The sequence below is a fragment of the Ambystoma mexicanum genome, chromosome 12 (assembly GCF_040938575.1).
Source record: "Ambystoma mexicanum isolate Mex_15411 chromosome 12, UKY_AmexF1_1, whole genome shotgun sequence".
Taxonomy (NCBI): Eukaryota; Metazoa; Chordata; class Amphibia; order Caudata; family Ambystomatidae; genus Ambystoma; species Ambystoma mexicanum.
In genome coordinates this window covers 25029417-25049429 of record NC_090936.1, presented here as the reverse complement: position 1 = coordinate 25049429, position 20013 = coordinate 25029417, and the positions used below count along the sequence as shown (strand labels likewise).

At 44.8% G+C, this 20013-nt stretch overlaps 1 protein-coding gene across 2 annotated transcripts in view; it reads left to right on the top strand.

Annotated features, from left to right (window-relative positions):
• The window catches only part of GRM8 (glutamate metabotropic receptor 8), a 1803300-nt gene that overhangs the window by 1261098 nt on the left and 522189 nt on the right, over nucleotides 1-20013 (top strand). For both annotated transcript variants that reach the window (XM_069627842.1, XM_069627841.1), the window contains exon 7: nucleotides 404-604. In XM_069627842.1, coding sequence (XP_069483943.1) covers nucleotides 404-604 — 201 coding nt within the window. The remainder of the gene's footprint in view (nucleotides 1-403; nucleotides 605-20013) is intronic.

Genomic DNA, 20013 nt, shown 5'->3' with positions numbered 1-20013 from the left:
ACCGCCAAAGGGCATCCAAATGTTTCCATTCTCATGTCCTAAATCCAACATGTGCAATATCCATAAGAGCTCCTCCTGATGCTTCTGAGCGTTTATATCCCCAGGACAGCAGAGGTGTGCACTGTTGCCATCCTGTATGCACTTGAAAGATGTTTCTAATAAACATGGGACATTTCTGAAGTAGTGCACAAAGTAGTTCAGAAATGTGTGTAGGGCGTGGATTTGCCACCCTATGGGTGGCAAGCCTACAGCACAGGTGGGGCCAGCAGTACTGCCGACATAAATACTGCCAAACACCTAATGACCTATCTAATCTTTTTGATCTGTAATATTAACCTTCCATTTTGGCTACTTTCATAATTAATGCACCAATTAAAGTTAATGAACGTACCCTTTTTTTCAGGGCTGGAACGCATTGGCAGGGACTCCAACTATGAGCAGGAGGGGAAAGTGCAGTTCGTCATTGATGCCGTCTATGCCATGGCTCACGCACTCAACAACATGCACCGGGAACTTTGCCCGGGTGCCATTGGCCTGTGCCAAAGGATGAGTACGGTGGACGGCAAAGAGCTGCTAAGTTATATCCGGGCTGTAAACTTCAATGGTAAGTCGACATGTTTCGGCGGCTTTCATTTTCGAATCTGGTTTCATCAGGGTGGGTTTTAAGTACAGCTGGAAATGGCAGGAGAACGGAAGCGAGAACCCGTACAGTGCTTTCATTGGCACTTTATTGTCAAAATGATGTGTTGTCTACAAATATTTTAATATTTTTTCATTCGAAAAGCATGTATATCCAAATCACTGCTAAAAAAAAAGTGTGGACTTATTATTTTACAAATAAGTAGCAGCAAATATGCTGTTGTAATAACAAAATAATTCGAAGAAAAAAACAATTTCAACAGAACATACTGTGTAGCTCACAATAACATGTAAACCTCTTGATTTTGGTTTCTAAGTGTTCCTCCTATTTTCTGTAAGACTTGTTAGTATGTATAGGGCAGAGTACATTCTACTTGTATGCTCTGTTGTGGAGAAACACCCTGATGGATTTTGTGAACATGTGTGAAATTCTACTGTAGCGGGTCTGTGGTGAAGACACAGTGAAGGCTCCCCCCAATCCCTCATCATTCTCTATCCTGGCTAGAGCAAAAGGGAGTTGTAGTCCAAAACATCTGGAGTGCCAAAGGTTGCGGGCAGCTGTAGTTCATTCCAAGCTTTCATTTTAGCAAGAGATATTGTGGATACACAAAGAAAAGACACATTGCAAAAGAGTTCGAAAACATAAAACATATGACCCAGACAAAGGCACATATTACAAATGTACGAACTAAATAGCCAGGTGGATATCTCGCAGGTTTGAAGTTGGTCTAGGACTTGTGGTAAGGCTGCATGTTTCAGGTTCAAATCCTCCAGCGGGACTAACTCGCCCCCTTATTTTCTCAACATCAATGCATCGAGTACCCTGAAATTGGGTGATAGCTGATATTAAACCTCTTAGGACGGGGACGAAGCTGACCCGAAGCGCTATGTAAAATCCTTATATTATAATTAGTATTATTGACATTTTAACTATGTTATTATTGGTTGAAAGTGAAAATAGGAACCATCAGGGCAACATATACATTTGTAAATTAGATAAAGGACAGGATAACGAAATGTTATTTTAATGGCGCTTTAAGATTTACTTGGATGTTAAGTTGCTTAAAAAAAGTCCTACGGCACGGATGAACACCGACTCCGCGTGAGCTCCAGCACCCATGGTCCCTGAGGCAACCTGAGCCCTCATCACCTGGGAGCAAACGCAGTCAAAATCGGACCGGTAGAAGTGGAGATATCACCGTGTGAACATCTAAGCCCGGAGGCGGCCCAGCAGCGACAGTGAAACAGCGCCCTCGCGTTGCGGCAATCCAGCGGAAGACTTCCTGCACCCGCGAGTCGTGTGTGCTGCGCCTGGGAGGCGAATTTCTCTACCCTCGCTGAATGTGGATGGGCTGTGCCCCTCGGGTACGGAACGTAGTAATTAAGGAGAGTCCAGCCACTTTTGCACACTCGTTCTTCAGGAACACTGCGCCGCCAGAATCCTGAGCGGAAAGCCCCATTTTTGCCAGCCATAGACTGTGGCCCTAATCCTAACATCAGGCTCCATTGTGAGGATCCGAGACAGTATTGGCGCCCTGCCTAGCCACCCAGAATGACAGCCTTGTATCAGTGTATGAGCGCCCCCGGAACTTACTCGCCTGTGCTACTCTGGAGAGGGTAAGGCCCCCAACTCAGGGGCGTGTGCCTCCTCTCACCCCGGATCCATTCCCGGATCGGTAAGCCCGAAAATCTACGGCACTTCACTGCCATCGTGCCTTAGAACCCCCAACCCAGAGACTACTAGACCCTGCATCGAATACGCGCTCAGAGCGCCCTTACGCTTGAGTCAACGGCCTTAAACTGAGGAAGAGGGACCGCGGCCTTGTGATACGCAGAACCCAGCCTCAGGCAGGCAAGCCGGCACAGCCTTGGCGCTCACGACTTGCTGACCCTCGGCTCTTCGGAATCCCCACTGAAGACCTCCCCGCCATCACAAACGAAGCACTCGAGTTTGTCCTGTTCTTAGGACCCCACGCGACTCCGCAGAGGGTAAGGCCCCCGATCCAGGGGCATGTGCCTCCTCTGACTTTGGGCCCATTTTATGAACGTGCGACATAGACTTTCCAGATTCGCATACACCCCATCTTCTCCGACTGCTTGACACATCTCCACCATGTTGCTGGAGGCCTCGGAGGCGGGAGCCGCGGCCACTAGGGGGGACATTGCAGCACTACTAAGTGAGATTAAAAGCATGGGCTCCAACCTTGGTGGCAAAATCGATAAGATTACCCAGAGAATGGACAGCTTCGAAGAAAGATTGGAGGGTGTCGAAAACAACCAGGCGTCGATCGACACACTTGAGATACAAATGGACATGAGGATACGGAAAATTGAGAAAAAGGAAGAGGAGATGCGCCTTAAAATGGACGATTTAGAAAATAGGGAAAGAAGGAATAACCTTCGCTTTTTTGGAATCCCGGAACGTGAAGGGGAAACCGAAAAGGACCTCAAGGACACGATCCACGATATTATAAATATTCTAACGGCCGATGAAGAAATCGATGAGCCCAAAACCGAAAGAATACACCGAGCTGGTGGACCCCCCGGTGGTCCCCGCTCGGTCCTGGCCAAATTCCATAGATACCAGGACAGGACTAGGATTCTTGAGAAGGCCAGATCCGGAGGCCCACTCACGATGGGAAGAGCTCAAATTATGATCTTTCAGGACCTATCTGTGCTTACATTAGCGCTTAGACGCCTTTGCAGTCCCCTGACAAAATGGCTCAAGGAACAGGGCATACGATACAGATGGGGTTACCCGTTCTCACTCACCTTGAACTTGGAAGTAGGAAAATCGTCCTTAGATCAGAGAATGACATAAAAGAATGCATTGCCGACCTTCTGAGTACAGGCCCGAAAGACAACGAAAATGGGGATAACGGACGAGATGGAATGCAATGGGAACAACAGGGACCTAGGCGCAAAAGAGTAAAAGGATCCAGAAAATACAGACGCCCCAATAACACACCCGATAATGGAAAATGAGGATGTTCCCCTGAATGCCATGACCAGAAGCACTGGTACCCATGGTTGAAGCACGGGACTCTGGTCATATGGAGACCGAGAGCTTGGAAGGGAAGTGCTCGGGGGACGACGGAAGTAGAACACCCCTCTGAAGTAAGAGGGGGTAAGAACCCGAGTGAGACGACCCCGGGAATGCACGTAATGTTATATTGTTGTATGATTATTGTTGTTACCACTGTTGTATTACATGAAGTGAGGGGGGGGAGTGGGACGGGGGCTCACCCTTATGTTGAGATGGAAAATTTGACTGGGACCGTGAGGTAACGGTCCCCATTGATGGTCCGACAATGGACGGAACACTGTCACCAAGTCCGTTTCGGACGCCATCAAAAGCTGCTAATGCAGCACCCTCAGTTCCTGGGCTTCCTTAAGCCTCAGCAACTTCTGAGGGAAAGGGGTGTGGGAATAATGAAAGCACGATTTGAATCCGTTTGCAACACCAACGTTGATATGGGCCTTGAGAAGCGAGCAATTGTCTGGCCGACAGTCTTGAAAGACACTCCAGAGAAATTCGAAGATGGCATCTCTTGATAACCCAAAAAAGAAAGACTCACTCAGAGTGGCGTCCATCAATGTAAAAGGGCTGAACTCTCCAACTAAGAAGTCATTAGTAGCAAGGGAATTCCGCAGATCCAACATTGACATAATGCTCGTGCAAGAGACCAAGTTTTCCAAAGGGGAAGAAAGAAGCATCATCGGGAAGCAGGGGGGGACTGGAGTTCTAGGGCTCAGGCCCGCTGAGAAAAGGTGGGGTTGGTCTCCTGCTCAAGAGGGACATCCAATTCGAGGTAGAAAAGACATGGTCTGATGTGGCAGGTCGGGCCCTCCTGATCACGGGGAAAATAGCCAGAGTAAAAGTGACTCTTGCCACTGTATATGCACCAAACATTGGTCAGACTGTATTCCTCCAGAGAGTAATCCCAAAAATAATGATGTAGGCAACGGGGCACGTAATCCTGGGGGTTGACTTCAACCAATGGGCTGATCCAGGTATTGACTGGAAACCGGGAAATACAGAGACAAGGAATCAGATTAAAGAGGGACGTACCGACCTTGTCGAGATAATGGATCTGTACAACATGAGTGACATATGGAGAATAATGCATCCCGGTGTAGCTGGATACACCTTCTATTCAAATCCCCACCACACTTTTACGCGCATTGACTATATATACATGTCGAACGACCTCATACCAAATACACAACACTCAGACATTATTCCAATAACCTGGTCGGACCACGACATGGTTCTGGCTGACATTTCTTGGGCGGACCTACCCACCATGGGAGGGAAATGGCGGTGCAACGAAACCCTCTGGAAGGACCCGGTTTTCAAGACGACTATGGAGACCGAAATTGAAGAGTACTTTAAAATGAATGGCGATGGGAAGGTTTCCAAACAAGTGGTCTTGGAGGCAGGGAAGGCCACATGGCGAGGGACCCTAATACAGGAGGGGGCCGCAAAGAAAAGGGAACGGAAAATTATAGAGCAAAGGTTGAGGGCCGATATAGGTCAATTAGAAGCGGAGATGAAAAAAGAACATAGAGTTGACCCCGATAAAGTGAAAACTGCGCAGCTGAAAAGGGAAGAATTGCGGCTCTTGGAACACAATGTGGTGCGTAAATTGCAATTTTTAAAACAGAAATTTTATGAGACAGGAGATAAGGCCTTATTGGCGGCCAGACTTAGGGAACAAAGAGCTGACTGTAGAGTGAACGAAATCATCGAGGATCCTGTCCCTCGTCCCCATACCCCCCACAATATCCCAGAATCCTTTGCCAAATTTTATGAGAAACTCTATACCTCTGAGATAATTCCCGGCCAACCTAACCCATCAGCCTACCTATCATCAATCCCTATGCCCACGATAACGAACGCAGAAACCGAGTTTCTGGATTCCCCGATTAATGAACAGGAAGTGCATGAGGCGATCAAAAGGCTAACACTAGGTAAATCCCCGGGAGAAAACGGCTATAACGCCGGTTTCTATAAGACGTTTGCCAAACAACTAGCCCTCTTCCTCTCGGTTCTATTTAATGAAATATTAGAGACAGGACAGGCCCCAGACTCCTTTAAAAAAGCCATGATAACGGTGATTCCCAAAGAGGGTACGGACCCCAAAAGCTGCGGATCTTATCGCCCTATTTCCCTTCTCAACCTTGATGCCAGAATTTACTCCAGGCTATTGGCGGCTAGATTAGAAATGCTAGTGCCCTGCCTGGTCCATTCAGATCAAGTTGGGTTCATACTCGGGATCAATAATGTACCAGGAACTAATAGCAGCGGGAGACGGTTCAACGGAGCCCTTGAGGTCTAGGTGGGAAAAGGACTTTGGGGAAGAAATGGACCCCGAGCAATGGAACTTAATGTGCAGGGCCGCCTCTAGAACATCGCTATCGTGTCAGTACAAATTGCATGCCATCAAACTCCTGCACATGTGGCAACACGACCCCCTCAGACAATCCAAAATGTCTCAGTCAATGAGCCTGAGATGCTGGAGGAAATGTGGTCAAACGGCTAACTACTGGCATATGTGGTGGGATTGCCCGCGCAACAAAGTATTCTGGAACGAAGTACTGGGGTGGATCAAGGAAATTGATGGTATTCAGAGAGATGCTGATCCCCATCTGTTGCTCTTTGCCTTAGAGAGAGATGCGGACGAATGGAACAAAGTGAAAGGCCTGACCCCCTATCTACTCCTTGCCGCCAGGGCTCTCCTGGTGATCAAATGGAAATCCGGTACAGTCCCTAGGAGGAGTGAATGGATTGCCCTAGCCACGAACATCTATCTGATGGAAACCATAACGGCCGCTCTGCACGGAAGGGCAGCCCAATGTGAAACCCTATGGATGGACTTTAAAAGTCGACACCTAACACCAGATAATGAGTCCCTATCAGACGAACCTGAGGAGACCTAATGGAAATCCAATGCTCAGGTAGCAGTGACTGTCTCTTGATACAAGCGAGCACTGTGTGATCAGACACTGGAGTCAGGAACATTGCCCTATCAACGTTTCGGCCCTCTAATTGTGAAAAACGGATTGGTGCTAAATTAAGGGAGGGAGGGAGGGGGGAAAGGGGAGTTGTTTTTTCTTTTTCTTTTTGAGTATCGGGAATTGCACCTTAATTGAGAACTCAGATAACTGTATGACACTGTGAGCTGACATTAAGCTTTTGTTTTTTTTTGTTTTGTAACTAAATGTGACAACCGGAGCATTATTTGGTATGTATCTTGATTTTTCTTTATTGTTCTTTCTTGTTTTTTTTCTTTGTTGTATATGATAAAACCAATAAAAGCAAATAAAAAAAAAAAAGTCCTACAAATGATCTTGATCAATCTTTTAGGAATAGACCAAATCAAGTGTAAAGGCCGACTCTGGGGTAGGCAACCCCCTGTTGAGCATCGTTGCCCCGAGAGTTTAATATTCTGAGAACCAGACCCGCGAAGTGGGCATTATTCATAGGTTATGGTCACACACAGACTGCAAGCTTGATCTAGTTCGATCTGAGCAAGCCACGAGGAGAAGTTGAGGAGACAAACAACTCGCAAGTGAGAGAAGGCGGAGCTAAGGGTTGCAGCAGAAAATCAGATCGTCTGATTGGATCAGGGTCCTCTCCCGTTATGTCAGGGATTTCTTGGAAATTCTGATCATAGTGCCTACCAGAGAGTGATCAGACCAAGCACTGTATATTGAATGTATGAATGCATTCTACTGATTTAACATGTTTTCTAAGCACCAGGAATAAGAGGTCAGCTCCACGTGCCTATATATACACCTTCAAAGCACTATGAATGTTAGGATAGAACATTAAAAGAGATATCACGTATAACATTTTAATTAACTATAGAAAGTTAATGTTAAAGGTATTTGTATCGCACACCGTCACCAATGGATTTGGTCCCTCAAGCGCTCCGGCGGATCTGCAAATAAGAAGGGTTGAGGGTTATTAGGGTGAAGAGAGAGTAGGAAAGGGAGAGTGTGTCCTGTTGGCAGCTTCAGTTTGGTTTTGACTGTGCTCTGAGCTCTGGTGTGAGTATCAGATCGATGTGAGTCCTTGTGTGCTGTTGGGGCGAGTTATGTGTAGTTTGTTTGCTGCGGTGTGGTGAAGTGCGTGCAGTCGGCTCTGCGAAGAGGTGGTTGTGTGGATTTTGTGTGAGATATGTATGCAGTAAGAGCTTTTGGGTTAGTGGGATTTATGTCTCTTCGGCTTCGTATTTCTTGTTCTACGTATCTGATTGTCCTATGAAGTTGGCATGTTTAGTCTGTCCGTCTAATTGTTAGGAGTGACGGCATGGCAAGTTTCGATTGTGCTTTTTCTGACTTTAGTGTAACAGGTTGATGCGCGCATTGTTCCCCCACTCCGGTACTGCTGGTGTATTTTACAGTCCTCCGCTCCCTTCCCATCCATTTCCCATCAGTGATCCATTGCTGCTGTGTTTGCCTTGTCGGCTAAGGTGTTATTGACATATCATCGTTACCCTTCAAGCCCCATCTCTCCCTGATCGTTCTTTGGTGTGATTCTAGCTTATCTATCTCTCAATTGGTAAGGTGACATGCCGTAGATTGTTCTTCCCGTACTTCAGTTGATGGGAGTGAGCTGAGGGTGATGGGGACGATCTCTTGTGGTACGTATGTTCTTTGGTAGCTCCTTCCAGTTTTTTGGGGCAAGGTGAGAGAAAGAGGATCCTCTGAATGTTCTTTTGTTGCATGGTTTTGGTTCCAAACAGACAATGCTGCTGGATCGGAGTGGCCTTGATGGGTGGTAGACATTTATTTTCTCTTAGGAACTCTGCACCCTGGCCGAAACAAACATGCAAAATACATGCATCGTTTCTTAACATTATAGAAACCTGTTATTTCGGTCAGTTACAAAAATCTAACACCCCTTCTGCTATGCTATACCTACAGATTTCTCATGTAATACGAACATTGTTCTCATTTCAAACTAAGCACAGGTTGCAGATAAATCACTAGGGAACCCAGTCAACATTACGCCGCGCTCGGAACCACAGGCTGAAAGGCTAAAACCCAAATTCACGACTTAATGGAATGGCAGAAAGCTTGTTAGTATTTCAAATGCAAAGGAAATAAGAATCCTCTTTTGAGTCTGTTCTGCAAAAGTGTAAATTGGTATAAATGGTGTCATCTGACCGGAACACTTCAGAAGAAACCAAACATTCTTTAGACTAAGCCACACACACTGAACATTATCGGAAGAACGTGTTTAGTTTGCGCTATTAGGTGGCACTGAAAACACTACCTTTATGCCAAAACTATTATCATTAAAATAAGAGCTTTAACATAAGAACTTTAACATAAGCGCTTCCAATATGGGCTTCGAATGCAGGTCTGTAATGCTTTCGCTATGGAGATGACACAGTTGTTCGGCTATTGAATCCCTCCCATTCTCTGCCCCTAGCCATGCTAACCCTATGAAAAATTCCAGCCGTTCCTGCCATCTCGGAACTCTTTGAGCTCTTCCATGGAGGCAGCCATCTTGGATGACTGTATCGAAGGGAGCTCTCTGGAAAAAAGCTGAAACTAGCAGCCATCTTTGAATAGGAAAGATACCATGCATTTTACAAATGTAATGATACATTGAATCATGTGACTATAATCTTTTTTTTAGAATAGCTAAAGTAATTTACAATACTTTCTACAGCAGTAATTATTTCTGTCCTTTCTGCAGTTTATGTCCTTGTTTTGTTTAATATAGCTAGGGCTGTTGCACATCCTTTTAAAATCATTTTTAATATGTAAAAATGTCTTAGAAAACAAAATCGGCAATGTTGTGATACATGTCAGGTAGTGCTCAAACCCTTACTGGCTCAATGATTGCCTCCGTTAGCTGAGAAGACTCATGCGGAAGCTTGCCCCTCATGGTCCCACAATCTGACTTGTTATGCTTGGCTTCACACACAAATTGTCTGGCTCACCCCACTTCCATTTTTGTCCTTCGATGCCTTCCCTTTCTGTTGTTTTCCACCCCCGCCACTTTTGAAACAATTATAAAGTGTTCAAATAAGAAACTTGCAATAAGACATGAAACCCCAAAGTGCTTACGTCTGAGAGGATCTCCGTCTTTAGCCCTGAGACCCGCTCCAACATGAGCACTGTCCTCTGTGTGTTTGCAGGATTATGCTTGCATTCAGGATTTCTAGCTCCCCGCTGTCGGTATTCGCTGCAATGCCGACAGAGGGGAGTTGGAAATCCGAAGTGCGAGCAAAATCCTGCAAAACACATATGTCCAGTACTCATGGGTGTTCATAGGATTTTGTACACAAATCATTAGTAAACTGAAATGACAAATACATAACTACTTATGTGAATCAGAAACGGTATTTCCCTATCTGGAATGGAATAATACAAGAATACGAATGGAAAATGATGTCAGCCTAAATAAATCTTCTATGCGTTATGCAGCTTTCCAGACAAGTCCTAAAGTGATACAAAAATAAAACTGTGTGGCAATGCTATCTGTTAGTAAACATTATGGGCCTGATTTGAACAATTGTTTGTTTAAAATTCCACCTGCTTGAGAAATGGTAAGCAAGCATTTCTGTTAGTTTAGGGAAATTTTGACCTTGCTCAGTGTTTTCCCTTTTCTCAGCAAGCGTGTCTGTCGGCTAGTGTGGCTTTTCACTGTCATAAAGTGCAAAGATAACAATGCATGGTGTGGCTAGTGAGTATTGCAGATAGGGCAGGGCAGCCCCCGGGACATTTTTGCAAGCTACGCTTGATTGCGGGTATCATTGATTAGCCGCCTCCTTGATTCAAACATAATAAAGGTTAAATGTTCATCTTCTCCGGACCACCCAGTGAGCAAGGTGTGCCCCCCTAGCCCCAGGTGACTCTGAGAAACCGACAAAGACATGAGGTTGAACAATTGTTTTGGCTTCACCTGAAGACACAGGAGACTTGAACTCTCATCCAATACCCTCCACGGGACAGTAGAACAGAACACCAGTAAGTGTGTGGGCTCAGATCCCGGAAAGTATTTCCGGGTCAAACAAAGGTGGTTACTTGGCCATTCTGTGATGAAGCTAGGCCAGTTACCTGCACTAACAAAATGTGTTCAGACTTGCACGTCTCCCAAAACTCCCCCCACCCCCCAATTTCATTGGCTTGCTTGTACAGCAGTGGTCTCTGGTGTAGCGCTTTCCTGGAAGGGACACACTTAAAGCAGGCACTACTTGCATCTTGTTTTCTCTTGGCAGGAGAACACTCAGGATCGCAGGGTTGCTTTAGTTCCAGCCCGTAGGCATCGCTGGCCAATCTGGAGGCTTGCCAGCATTTTAGGCTTATGTCCAACCCACTTAAAACCAGGACAGGAATGCCTCACACTATCTCTGCACCTCCAAGGCAGCACCCCCATAAGCAGACATATATAGATTAAAGACAACCAACATTGGACATTTTTAAGTGGAGGTAGGCAGTACGGCCATCTGCGCTAATTAGGTGACCATGATTGGTGAAATACTAGAGTGAAGGCAGAGGAAGTGGGGGACAGAGGCAGGGTGAAGGTGAGGGAAAAGTGTTAGCTTTGCTAGGTAAGGATAGATGGCTGGGTTGAGCGAATGTTGCTAACTGAGAACAGAATGCAATTTATAGGTCACATGTTTGCATCCCATTGAGGTGGAACCAGGATTTCATCCATCTGTGATTGACCAAAATTAGGACATTTGGGATATTTTTTATTCTTTTTAGTAGCGCAGAGCTGAAACCTATGCTTTTCCTTGCAGGCGCAGCGGCAAACGCTCTTTTGGATGCTAGCTAATCTTGCAGCCAAGTACAACACAGAACTGATTACATGAAGTTGTGGGTGCTTCCGTTTTGGTGCATTCTGTTGCATCTCTTTGGATTGTGTGAGTACCGTATGTTGGAGACAACACAAAGCTTGTAGGTGTTTGGTTATTTGCTCACCCATTTGTAGAGGAGGTCCCAAATAAGCCTGCACTCCAGTCACCGATTTTGAAGTACCAGGAACATTCACACCAAGATATGTGACATATGATGAGCAAATAAACCAGCAGAGAGCCGCAGTAGGGCTCTGCCCAGTACCTATTAGAAGAACAGCACCTGTTGACGTACCAATACCAAGAAAACCATGGACAGTAAGGTACTCATTGAGAAAACATTACCAACAAATGAAACAAAATGAAGATCGTCTGAGTACAGTCCCTGAAGAAACCAAAAAGGCCTTAATGAAAGACGAATGGACATCACAAGGGCCCAGACTGACTTGCAAATAGAAGAAATGACAACCAGAGAATGATGCAAAGAGACAAAAGGATATCGTGAATCTAAAGTGAAGGACAATGTCAAAATGCAAAGAAGTTTAAAGCTGTAAGCAAGATGAAGATAATCCACCAGTTTACACCTGTAAATATGCTTGGAACCGCAGGAAAGCTAAGAAAACAGTGCAGCTTGCTATGCTTAGTAGAAGAGTAGTGCGGCAAGCACCACTATACATATTCTACCTCAAATGAAGTGCAGTATAATAAGTATATTTCTACTTTACACAAGAAGCAGAATCAACCCAGGTTACTGAAGGCCACACGAGAAATCTTCATATTTAGCAAAAACGAGAAGAGACGGCTGAAACAAAACTCAGCAGAGGCAACTCGTGCCAGGAAAGCCAAGGTCATACCAATAGAAGAAGCAAACAGTAGCTACATTTAATTGAAACTAAGAGCAGAATATCCTGCCTCTTAAAGGTTGAGATAAGAAGGCAAAGGTAGGTGGTGGGTGAAACAAAAATCAAATACACAAATTGAGAGAAAAGAGACAAATTCACAAGTGTTGGAACCACGTGACCAGCCGAGCAAGAAGAAGCGAGGGTTCACACCTACGCTTGGCACCTGACCAGGTAGAGATATCAGAACTTTTCCAGACAGAAGATGCAGTCTCGAGGCCAACCACAGTGAAATAATTGACACATGTCTATTAAAGTGATGATTGATTGTAACCACAATTGGAGGAAGGCCGGGTAACTAAGGGGCATCCCGCGCCTTGCCGACCATTCTGCGTGTTGCTAAGCGAAGCGGAAAAGTATGCATGGGGTTGGTGCCAACCCAATTACGATGGACTAAATAATCTAGGATCCTATAGTTACTAGATCCAATGGGACGTCATACTTTTAGTGACGTCTACAGTAGTCCTTTATGATGGAAGGGCTTAGATGCCCACCTGACAGTGTTTACTCAACCCCCTCACTCCGTTACCATATACAGATATAGTACCTATAGTAAAGTTACCTTTTCCTAACCAATAGAATTTCATGTTACCTTTTGAGTGTTACACGTCAATTATGAGTTTTGAGTATAATTGTTACAACTTGTATGAAGTTGGAGTTGGAGCGAGAAGGACGATTGCATTACTGCTGAAAAACAACCAACCAACCACAACAGTGGTATGAAAGATCTATGAATTACGGTTTTTGGTTGCTGGGCGTATGTTCAATATGGAATACGTTCCGTAGTGTTAATTTCCAGATTTAAAGGTTGTAGCGAGTTAGCAAGCGTTTACATATAACTGCTTCAATGCATGCCTGAAAAGAAGTCAATGCCGTGTGTACGGTCGTAGAATCCATAATTGATAGATCTTTCATACCACTGGACGGCTTTTTAAAGATTAAGAGAAAACACAGCCAAACATTGTGCGGGATCTCGCGCACAACCAGTATCTTGTTTCCGACCTATCAGTCACTTATAGATTTCTATGCCCTGAGGACGGCCCGGTTAGGGTTGAAACACGTGTTGGCGTTTTTTCTGTTGTAACATTGTATTGCGGCTTTTTCTGTTGCAACTTAGAAATAATCTGTTAAATTCCAAGTTTCAAATCCATTGTGAAACCACTCTTTGTGAAGTTTATACTTTCAATTTTTTGACAAACATTGTCTAATAACAATAATTGAAACCAAAAGTGGCTCTGCTATAGTTCTTTCATATCATTTAAGATCACTTGTGTCCTTCTACCTAATCAATCTATCTAGGTGGTAAGCGCAGACAGTGAAGACATTTAAATGTCTTGTTATATATATATATATATATATATATATATATATATATATATGGGTATATGGGGAAGGGAATAATGACTTGAGAATAATGAATTAAATAGAGGAAAGAGACCGGGGAGGACACCCGAGAAGACGAGAAGAGAGAGGTTACCGGGGAGGACACCCGAGAAGAGAGAGGATTTGCCTTATTCCTACGCTAATATAGTGGCTAGAAGAAACGTGTATCCAGAGTCCCAAATAAAAAGGAACAAATACACTATCACAGCGATTAATGGCGCTGCAAAAGGGATATGTTTAAACTCCATGTCGGGGTAATTTTAGGGGCAGAGATACATGTGACCAGCTGGTGTTCATCTAGTCTGTTAAACGTCTGTCTTACATGTTTGTTGTGACATCATAAATTGAACATTTTCTTGAGAAGAACTGACTTAAATTTTACGCGATTGAATACCTGAGATATTATAGTATACGAATTGATGGTTTTTGAGTAAAATAGAAGATATAACATTTTGGGGGAGCAAATCAGGATTGGAGCTTGAGGTGATTGGTGCTCGCTCATATTGTGGGAATTGTTTAAGTCACGTGAAGCTTTGACAAGTGTATCATAAGGAGAAAGGGAACAGATTTAAACATGGAGGACATAACTCCATTAGCACACCTTTGCAAACAGTTGCCGAAACATGCACCTAAACTGAAAAAATACAGTACAGTGTGGGTTAAAGGAACCACCCACAAGATATGTATGCCATGGCCACAGGGCGCGTCCTTATCTACAGCTGTTTTGCAACACATGATGACATATTTGCACGCCACATGCACGGGCAAAAGGTTAGACAAACGGCTAGTGATTCTAGAGCTTTGGAAGAATTATGATCAATGGAGAGGAGCCGCCAATAGATTGGATACTTAATGTATGTTCAGAGGGGGGTGAGACACCTACTGCACCACCCACCCCATCCAAAACGAAGATTGAAGAAAATAAAGACGAGGGGTTATACCCGCTGAGAGAACTTAAAGCAGCTACAGGGTATAGCAACCCAGCATATGAGTCACCTACGGAAAGTAGTGACGAGAATCAAGGTAAAGAAAAGGATAAGGATATCACCTCCATGGTCCCAAGGGACAAGGAGAGACGCGATGACAAAAGAAGGGACCAGACACAGACAAGTGCATCTCTCGATAAGGAAAGAGAAGGTAAAAGAAGGAAAGGAAGCGGAGATGGAACTGATGAGATAGCATTCGCAAAAAACAAATGGATGGGAGGGCAAATTTTTTCGAAACTCGATGGCAAAGTCATTGATGATGCAAATCAAAAGCATAGGCTGGACAATGTACAGAACAAGGAGAAAGAGAACAAATTGAGAGACGAAAGAATAAGGAAAAAAGATAGACAGACACGAGAACAGATATATCGCCAAGAGCAAGAAAGACAGCTCGATCGCAAACAGAGAGCAATCAATGATCAAGATAGACAGAAGCAGCACAAGTTAGAAGAACAAAGAATACGAGAGAAAAGAATAAAGAGATGAAGGGATGAGGAAATCCAAAGGGCAGATGAACGTAGAAACAAAAAGAAAAATGAAGAAGATGGGGTCAGAGAAGAGGCGAGGAAGCGCAGAGAATTCGATGACGATGTAGAACGAAAGCGAAGACAGAGAGCACGCGATCTTGAATCTCTGGAGAGAGAGGTTAAAAAACCTGATCCAATGGTAGATTGGGAAGACATCGAAGAATTCTTCCCTGCGTACGATTCACTACCAGGCATGCTTAGGGTGAATATTGAAGATGACTTTGACACCAGAAGCATCAGAGAAACTATCAATAGAATATATGACAAAATGGGGCAAGAACAAACACCCCAAGGGGAGGGGGAAGACGAGCGCCTAGAGAGCACTCTGCTTTATGATACTGAGGATGTCCCCCGAAGTAGTGACAATAGAGAACTATCCCTGGATGGACTAGAAATGAGTAGGGACAAAGAAGACACAAGTAGTGGCACGAGTTGGGGACAGACCATGTCTGACTCAGAAATGATGGAGCGTGAGGAAAAGGAGGAAGAGATAAGGAGCGAAAGACCATTCCCAAGGGAAAAAGGGATCAGATGGTCAGACACTAGTGAGTCTGCACAGAGGGCATCAGAGTCAGTCACGCAGTCAGACCAACATGAAGAAGTACCTCACGGTCATAGGGGGGTGTCTCCACCGCCCTATGTGGTCCGGCTTAGGACATTGGCAGGCAGGCGGCGATGTGGGAACATTACCCCTGCAGTAGACAGGAGAACAATGAGAGAAGAGAGAGAGAGCTATACATCCCAATTTCCGTTACTCGAGAAAGGGGGTGGGGGGCAAGACCACAATATATTCCATGGCCACACGTGGATCAAGAACATTTGAATAACAAGCTCCCAATGTTGACATCAGGAGCCGTAAAATGGATACACGAGTTAGAAAAAATGATAGAAGGAAACACATTAGCTATAGGTGATATCAAGGGTCTCCTAATCGCCATACTTGGTGAGAGAGCAGACGATGTGTGGACACAGGCAGGCTACCCTGGTTTGACCACAATTAATAATGTGCATGACGGAGCTCCATTTAACAATTGCAGAACCACGGTATGGAAGGCCCTATGAGTGCTTTACCTAGACACTTCTGATATGGAAGCAATAATGACACATAAAATGAAGGAGTCTGAGGATCAGTTAAGTTACATACAGAATTTTCAAGAAGCGTGGGTACTCGAGACTCATGAATCTTGGGGGACATCTATACCTGTGTTCTACCATATATTGTGCCAAGGGCTGCCAGAGCCGGTACAGAAACAGCTCAAGAAATTGGTAGGAATCGAGGCTAACCCTTGTTCAGAAATACAGCTTACCATTGCACTCTACTGCAGCTACTGCATGAAAAGAATTGCAAAAAGGAAGCTGCACGAAAGGGTGAGGAAGTGAAACTGGTGCAGAAGGAATTGTCAAAATATGCTCTTGAGGGAGCCATGATAACTAGCACAGCTGAATAGAGCATGCAGCAGGTCAATAATACACAACAGAATAATCAGGGCAGTACAGCATTTTACCCCAGGGGAAGAGGATTTAGGGGAAGAGGATGGCAGAGTAATAGGGAGGGTTTCCAGAATAATCAAGGAGGCTTCCAAAACATGCAAAATGGCAATCAAGACATGTCAAATGGGCAAATGATCCGACCACCACCACCAGTATGTTGGTTGGGTGGGATGACAAGGCATTTAGCGCGCTCATGCAGGAATCAAGACATGATGTAAAACGGTCAAGGAATAGGAGCAGGCGTGGCAAATCCACCCACCTTCACACAACAGGGTGTTGCACAGAATCACACGGTGCAACAACAAATGCCAAGAGCGCAACAAGGTTTGCAACCTCAGAATATAGTGAGTTTTCCACAAGGGCAATCCCAACAGTCACTGTTGAAATTGTCACAAACGATGAGCGCAGGGCAGACCGTGAACCCTGGAATGGGAAGTAACACTGGAAATGGGGGAAATCCATCAGCACACGGTGGGCCCAAACTATCTATGGACTAGGACAGCTCAGTAGGAGCCCTGATGTGTTCTATCCTATCAGTGACACCAGACCCTCACCGGGAACCTAGGGTGGATGTCATTGTAGGGGATAAAGAATATTCAGTCTTAGTTGACACAGGCGCAACACGTTCATGCATACATGAAGGCAAGTTTTCCTTGTCTGGCGATGCCATAAATACTCAGAGTTTCACAGGAGCTACAAGTCCTGTTCCCTTCACAAACACACTTCCAGTCTCTATATGAGAATGTGAGATGAATGTGCCTTTATTATATTCATTACAGACCCCAGTAAACATTTTGGGTCGAGACCTAATGACAAAGTTGAATACGACAATCTTGTTCACGCAGGAGGGCAAAGTATGTTCAACTCCAGGAATGCACTATTCAAACGTATGCAAAATTATTAGAGCATACGCAGGACACACAGCTATGAGGGCTGTTTAATTAGAGCCAGAAATATTCGCGTATGGAATGCGCATACTAATGGCAGGGCTGCCAGGCCTTGCAGACAGAATCATGAGGACGCCAGTTGAGTTTTTATTCAGGCCAAGAATACCTATGCACAAGGAAAAGGGACAAGTATTTCCCTTGATTATACACACAGCTGCAGTACGAGGGAAAATGACCTTGATAGATGGTTATGACGACGAAGGCCGACAATGGTGCGCAGTAATCGCCATTGAAGAAGGATACCGATTGAGTGACGTCACTGATCTGATGCCAATCTGTTTGCAGAGCAAGTAGGGGGAGAGACAACAGTGGAGGTCAGTCTCACCTTTTGAGTGAGAATGATCAAAAGAGAAGTGCCCCAGAGAATGATGTTGGCACGAAACCGTCCTGAATATTTTGATGATGACATGGCCCAGGTGCCTGTCTCCGTGTATATCTTGCATGAGGGAAAAAGAATGACCCCAGAAAGGGCTGAAGCCATATTGAACACAGCTAAGCCACACATGATAAAACAGATGCAGAGCTTCTTAGGCCTGTGCAACTATGTCAGGGCATGGGTCTTCGACTACAGCTCTTACACCGAGCCTTTGCTTCAGGCCTTAAATAAGGCCCAAGTGACGAAAGAAAAATTGAATGGTCAGAGACTATGGAGGAAGGATTTTCTGAACTCAAACGAGCAATTTGCACAGCACCAGTTTTAGGAATTCCCAATTATGCAGAGGAATTTTACATGTTTTCTTCTTTGAAAGCCAGGAAGAGGCAAAAGGAAATAGAAAGAATTGCCAGACTTTCCTCCACTCAAATGGCACAGATGAGGAGGCCTGCACCATGGACCAGGATACCTGCGAATCCTCCAGCAAGAAGGAGCCATATAGATGAATTCAGGGATGTAGTGATAGCAAACTACATGAAAACCTTGAGAATTAAGAGAAGCATGCATGGAGACGACAGCAAACTAAATGATTACTTGGACAGCACAGCACATTTGGGAAACAACATTTGGTACCAGCACATGAAAGAAGTTGGAAGACGAAACTCGGAAGAGGAATGCTTTGTTTGTGCACTCCTACCATACAGCATGGGGAAGTCCAAAATCTTCGTAGCTGTAGAAATTGATGTCCATGTCTTTCACACGTAGCCATGTGCAAGACCAGAGGCCAGTTCATGGGTAGTGATGCCTCCCTAATATGGGCAACTGAAACAGCCTATCCCGATGGAGACGATTATGTTCAAGACATAAAGACAAGAAACAGAGCTCATACTAGGAACCATGTAAACCGGTACGAGAAACCTGGAGTAAAAGGAGCAGAAATCAGGTGGGAAGTGAATTAGAAGCTGAATGTTCAAGGAAATGCTCCAGAAGAGGCTCAAAGATGGAAGAAAAGAGGCCAAATGCAGATTTGGGGAACAGTGCTTTCACCAGACGGATGGGAGAAAGGAGTAGTGATTTGTAGAGCCTGGATGGTCACTGGTCGTTACCAAGGCACCTTCGACATTGTACAGAATGGATGCAAGCCATTATGGCCAAAGCTTGCAAAACTACTGACATGGGTCAAAGACAGAGGAGGACCCCTGCATATAGTGCCACTGGAGAGCCCAAAGTTCTGCTTCAGGAATAATGGCACTAGAAAAATGGGAGATAATCAGAACTGTGGACAGGTTTTTGACACCCCAGCAATGGTGCACGGAACTGCAGTAATCATGGATCATTATTGGGCATGTGGATCCAAAGCATACATCAGCCTGCCGAAAAACTGGGGAGGCATATGCACCATAGTGAACGTCCACATTCCAGCATTGGTGATCCCGAAAAGTGAGCTGAATATTGACATTTTTCCAAAAGCAGATGTTCACCTGAGGAAAAGGAGATCTGTGGAACTGATAACTCGATTGAAAAGGGAAAATTACTTCTCTGCCAAATCTGAAGAAGCCTTTCATGCAATCCCATATGAACAGAGGCTGTTTAGCCTCACCTCACCAGTGTTTGTGACAATTTTCATGCCAAGATTCCAAGTTGGTGCAAATACTAAATGGTTACAGATAACCAGATGGGAGTACTGCAGACCATCAACATGACAATAAAAGGATTCAATGCAATCAAGGAAGAGTTAAGAGCCATCCGACTTATCACTCTCCAGAACAGATATGTATTTGACATGATCACAGCTATGGATGCAGGAGTTTGTGCAAAAATTGGAGAATCATGTTGCACATTTAGACCATCCCACAGCGAGGAAAACAGAACTCTAACAGAAGCCATAGGTATGCTGACAAAACTGCAGAACCAGATGATTGACGAGACAGGCGAAGTTAATGAT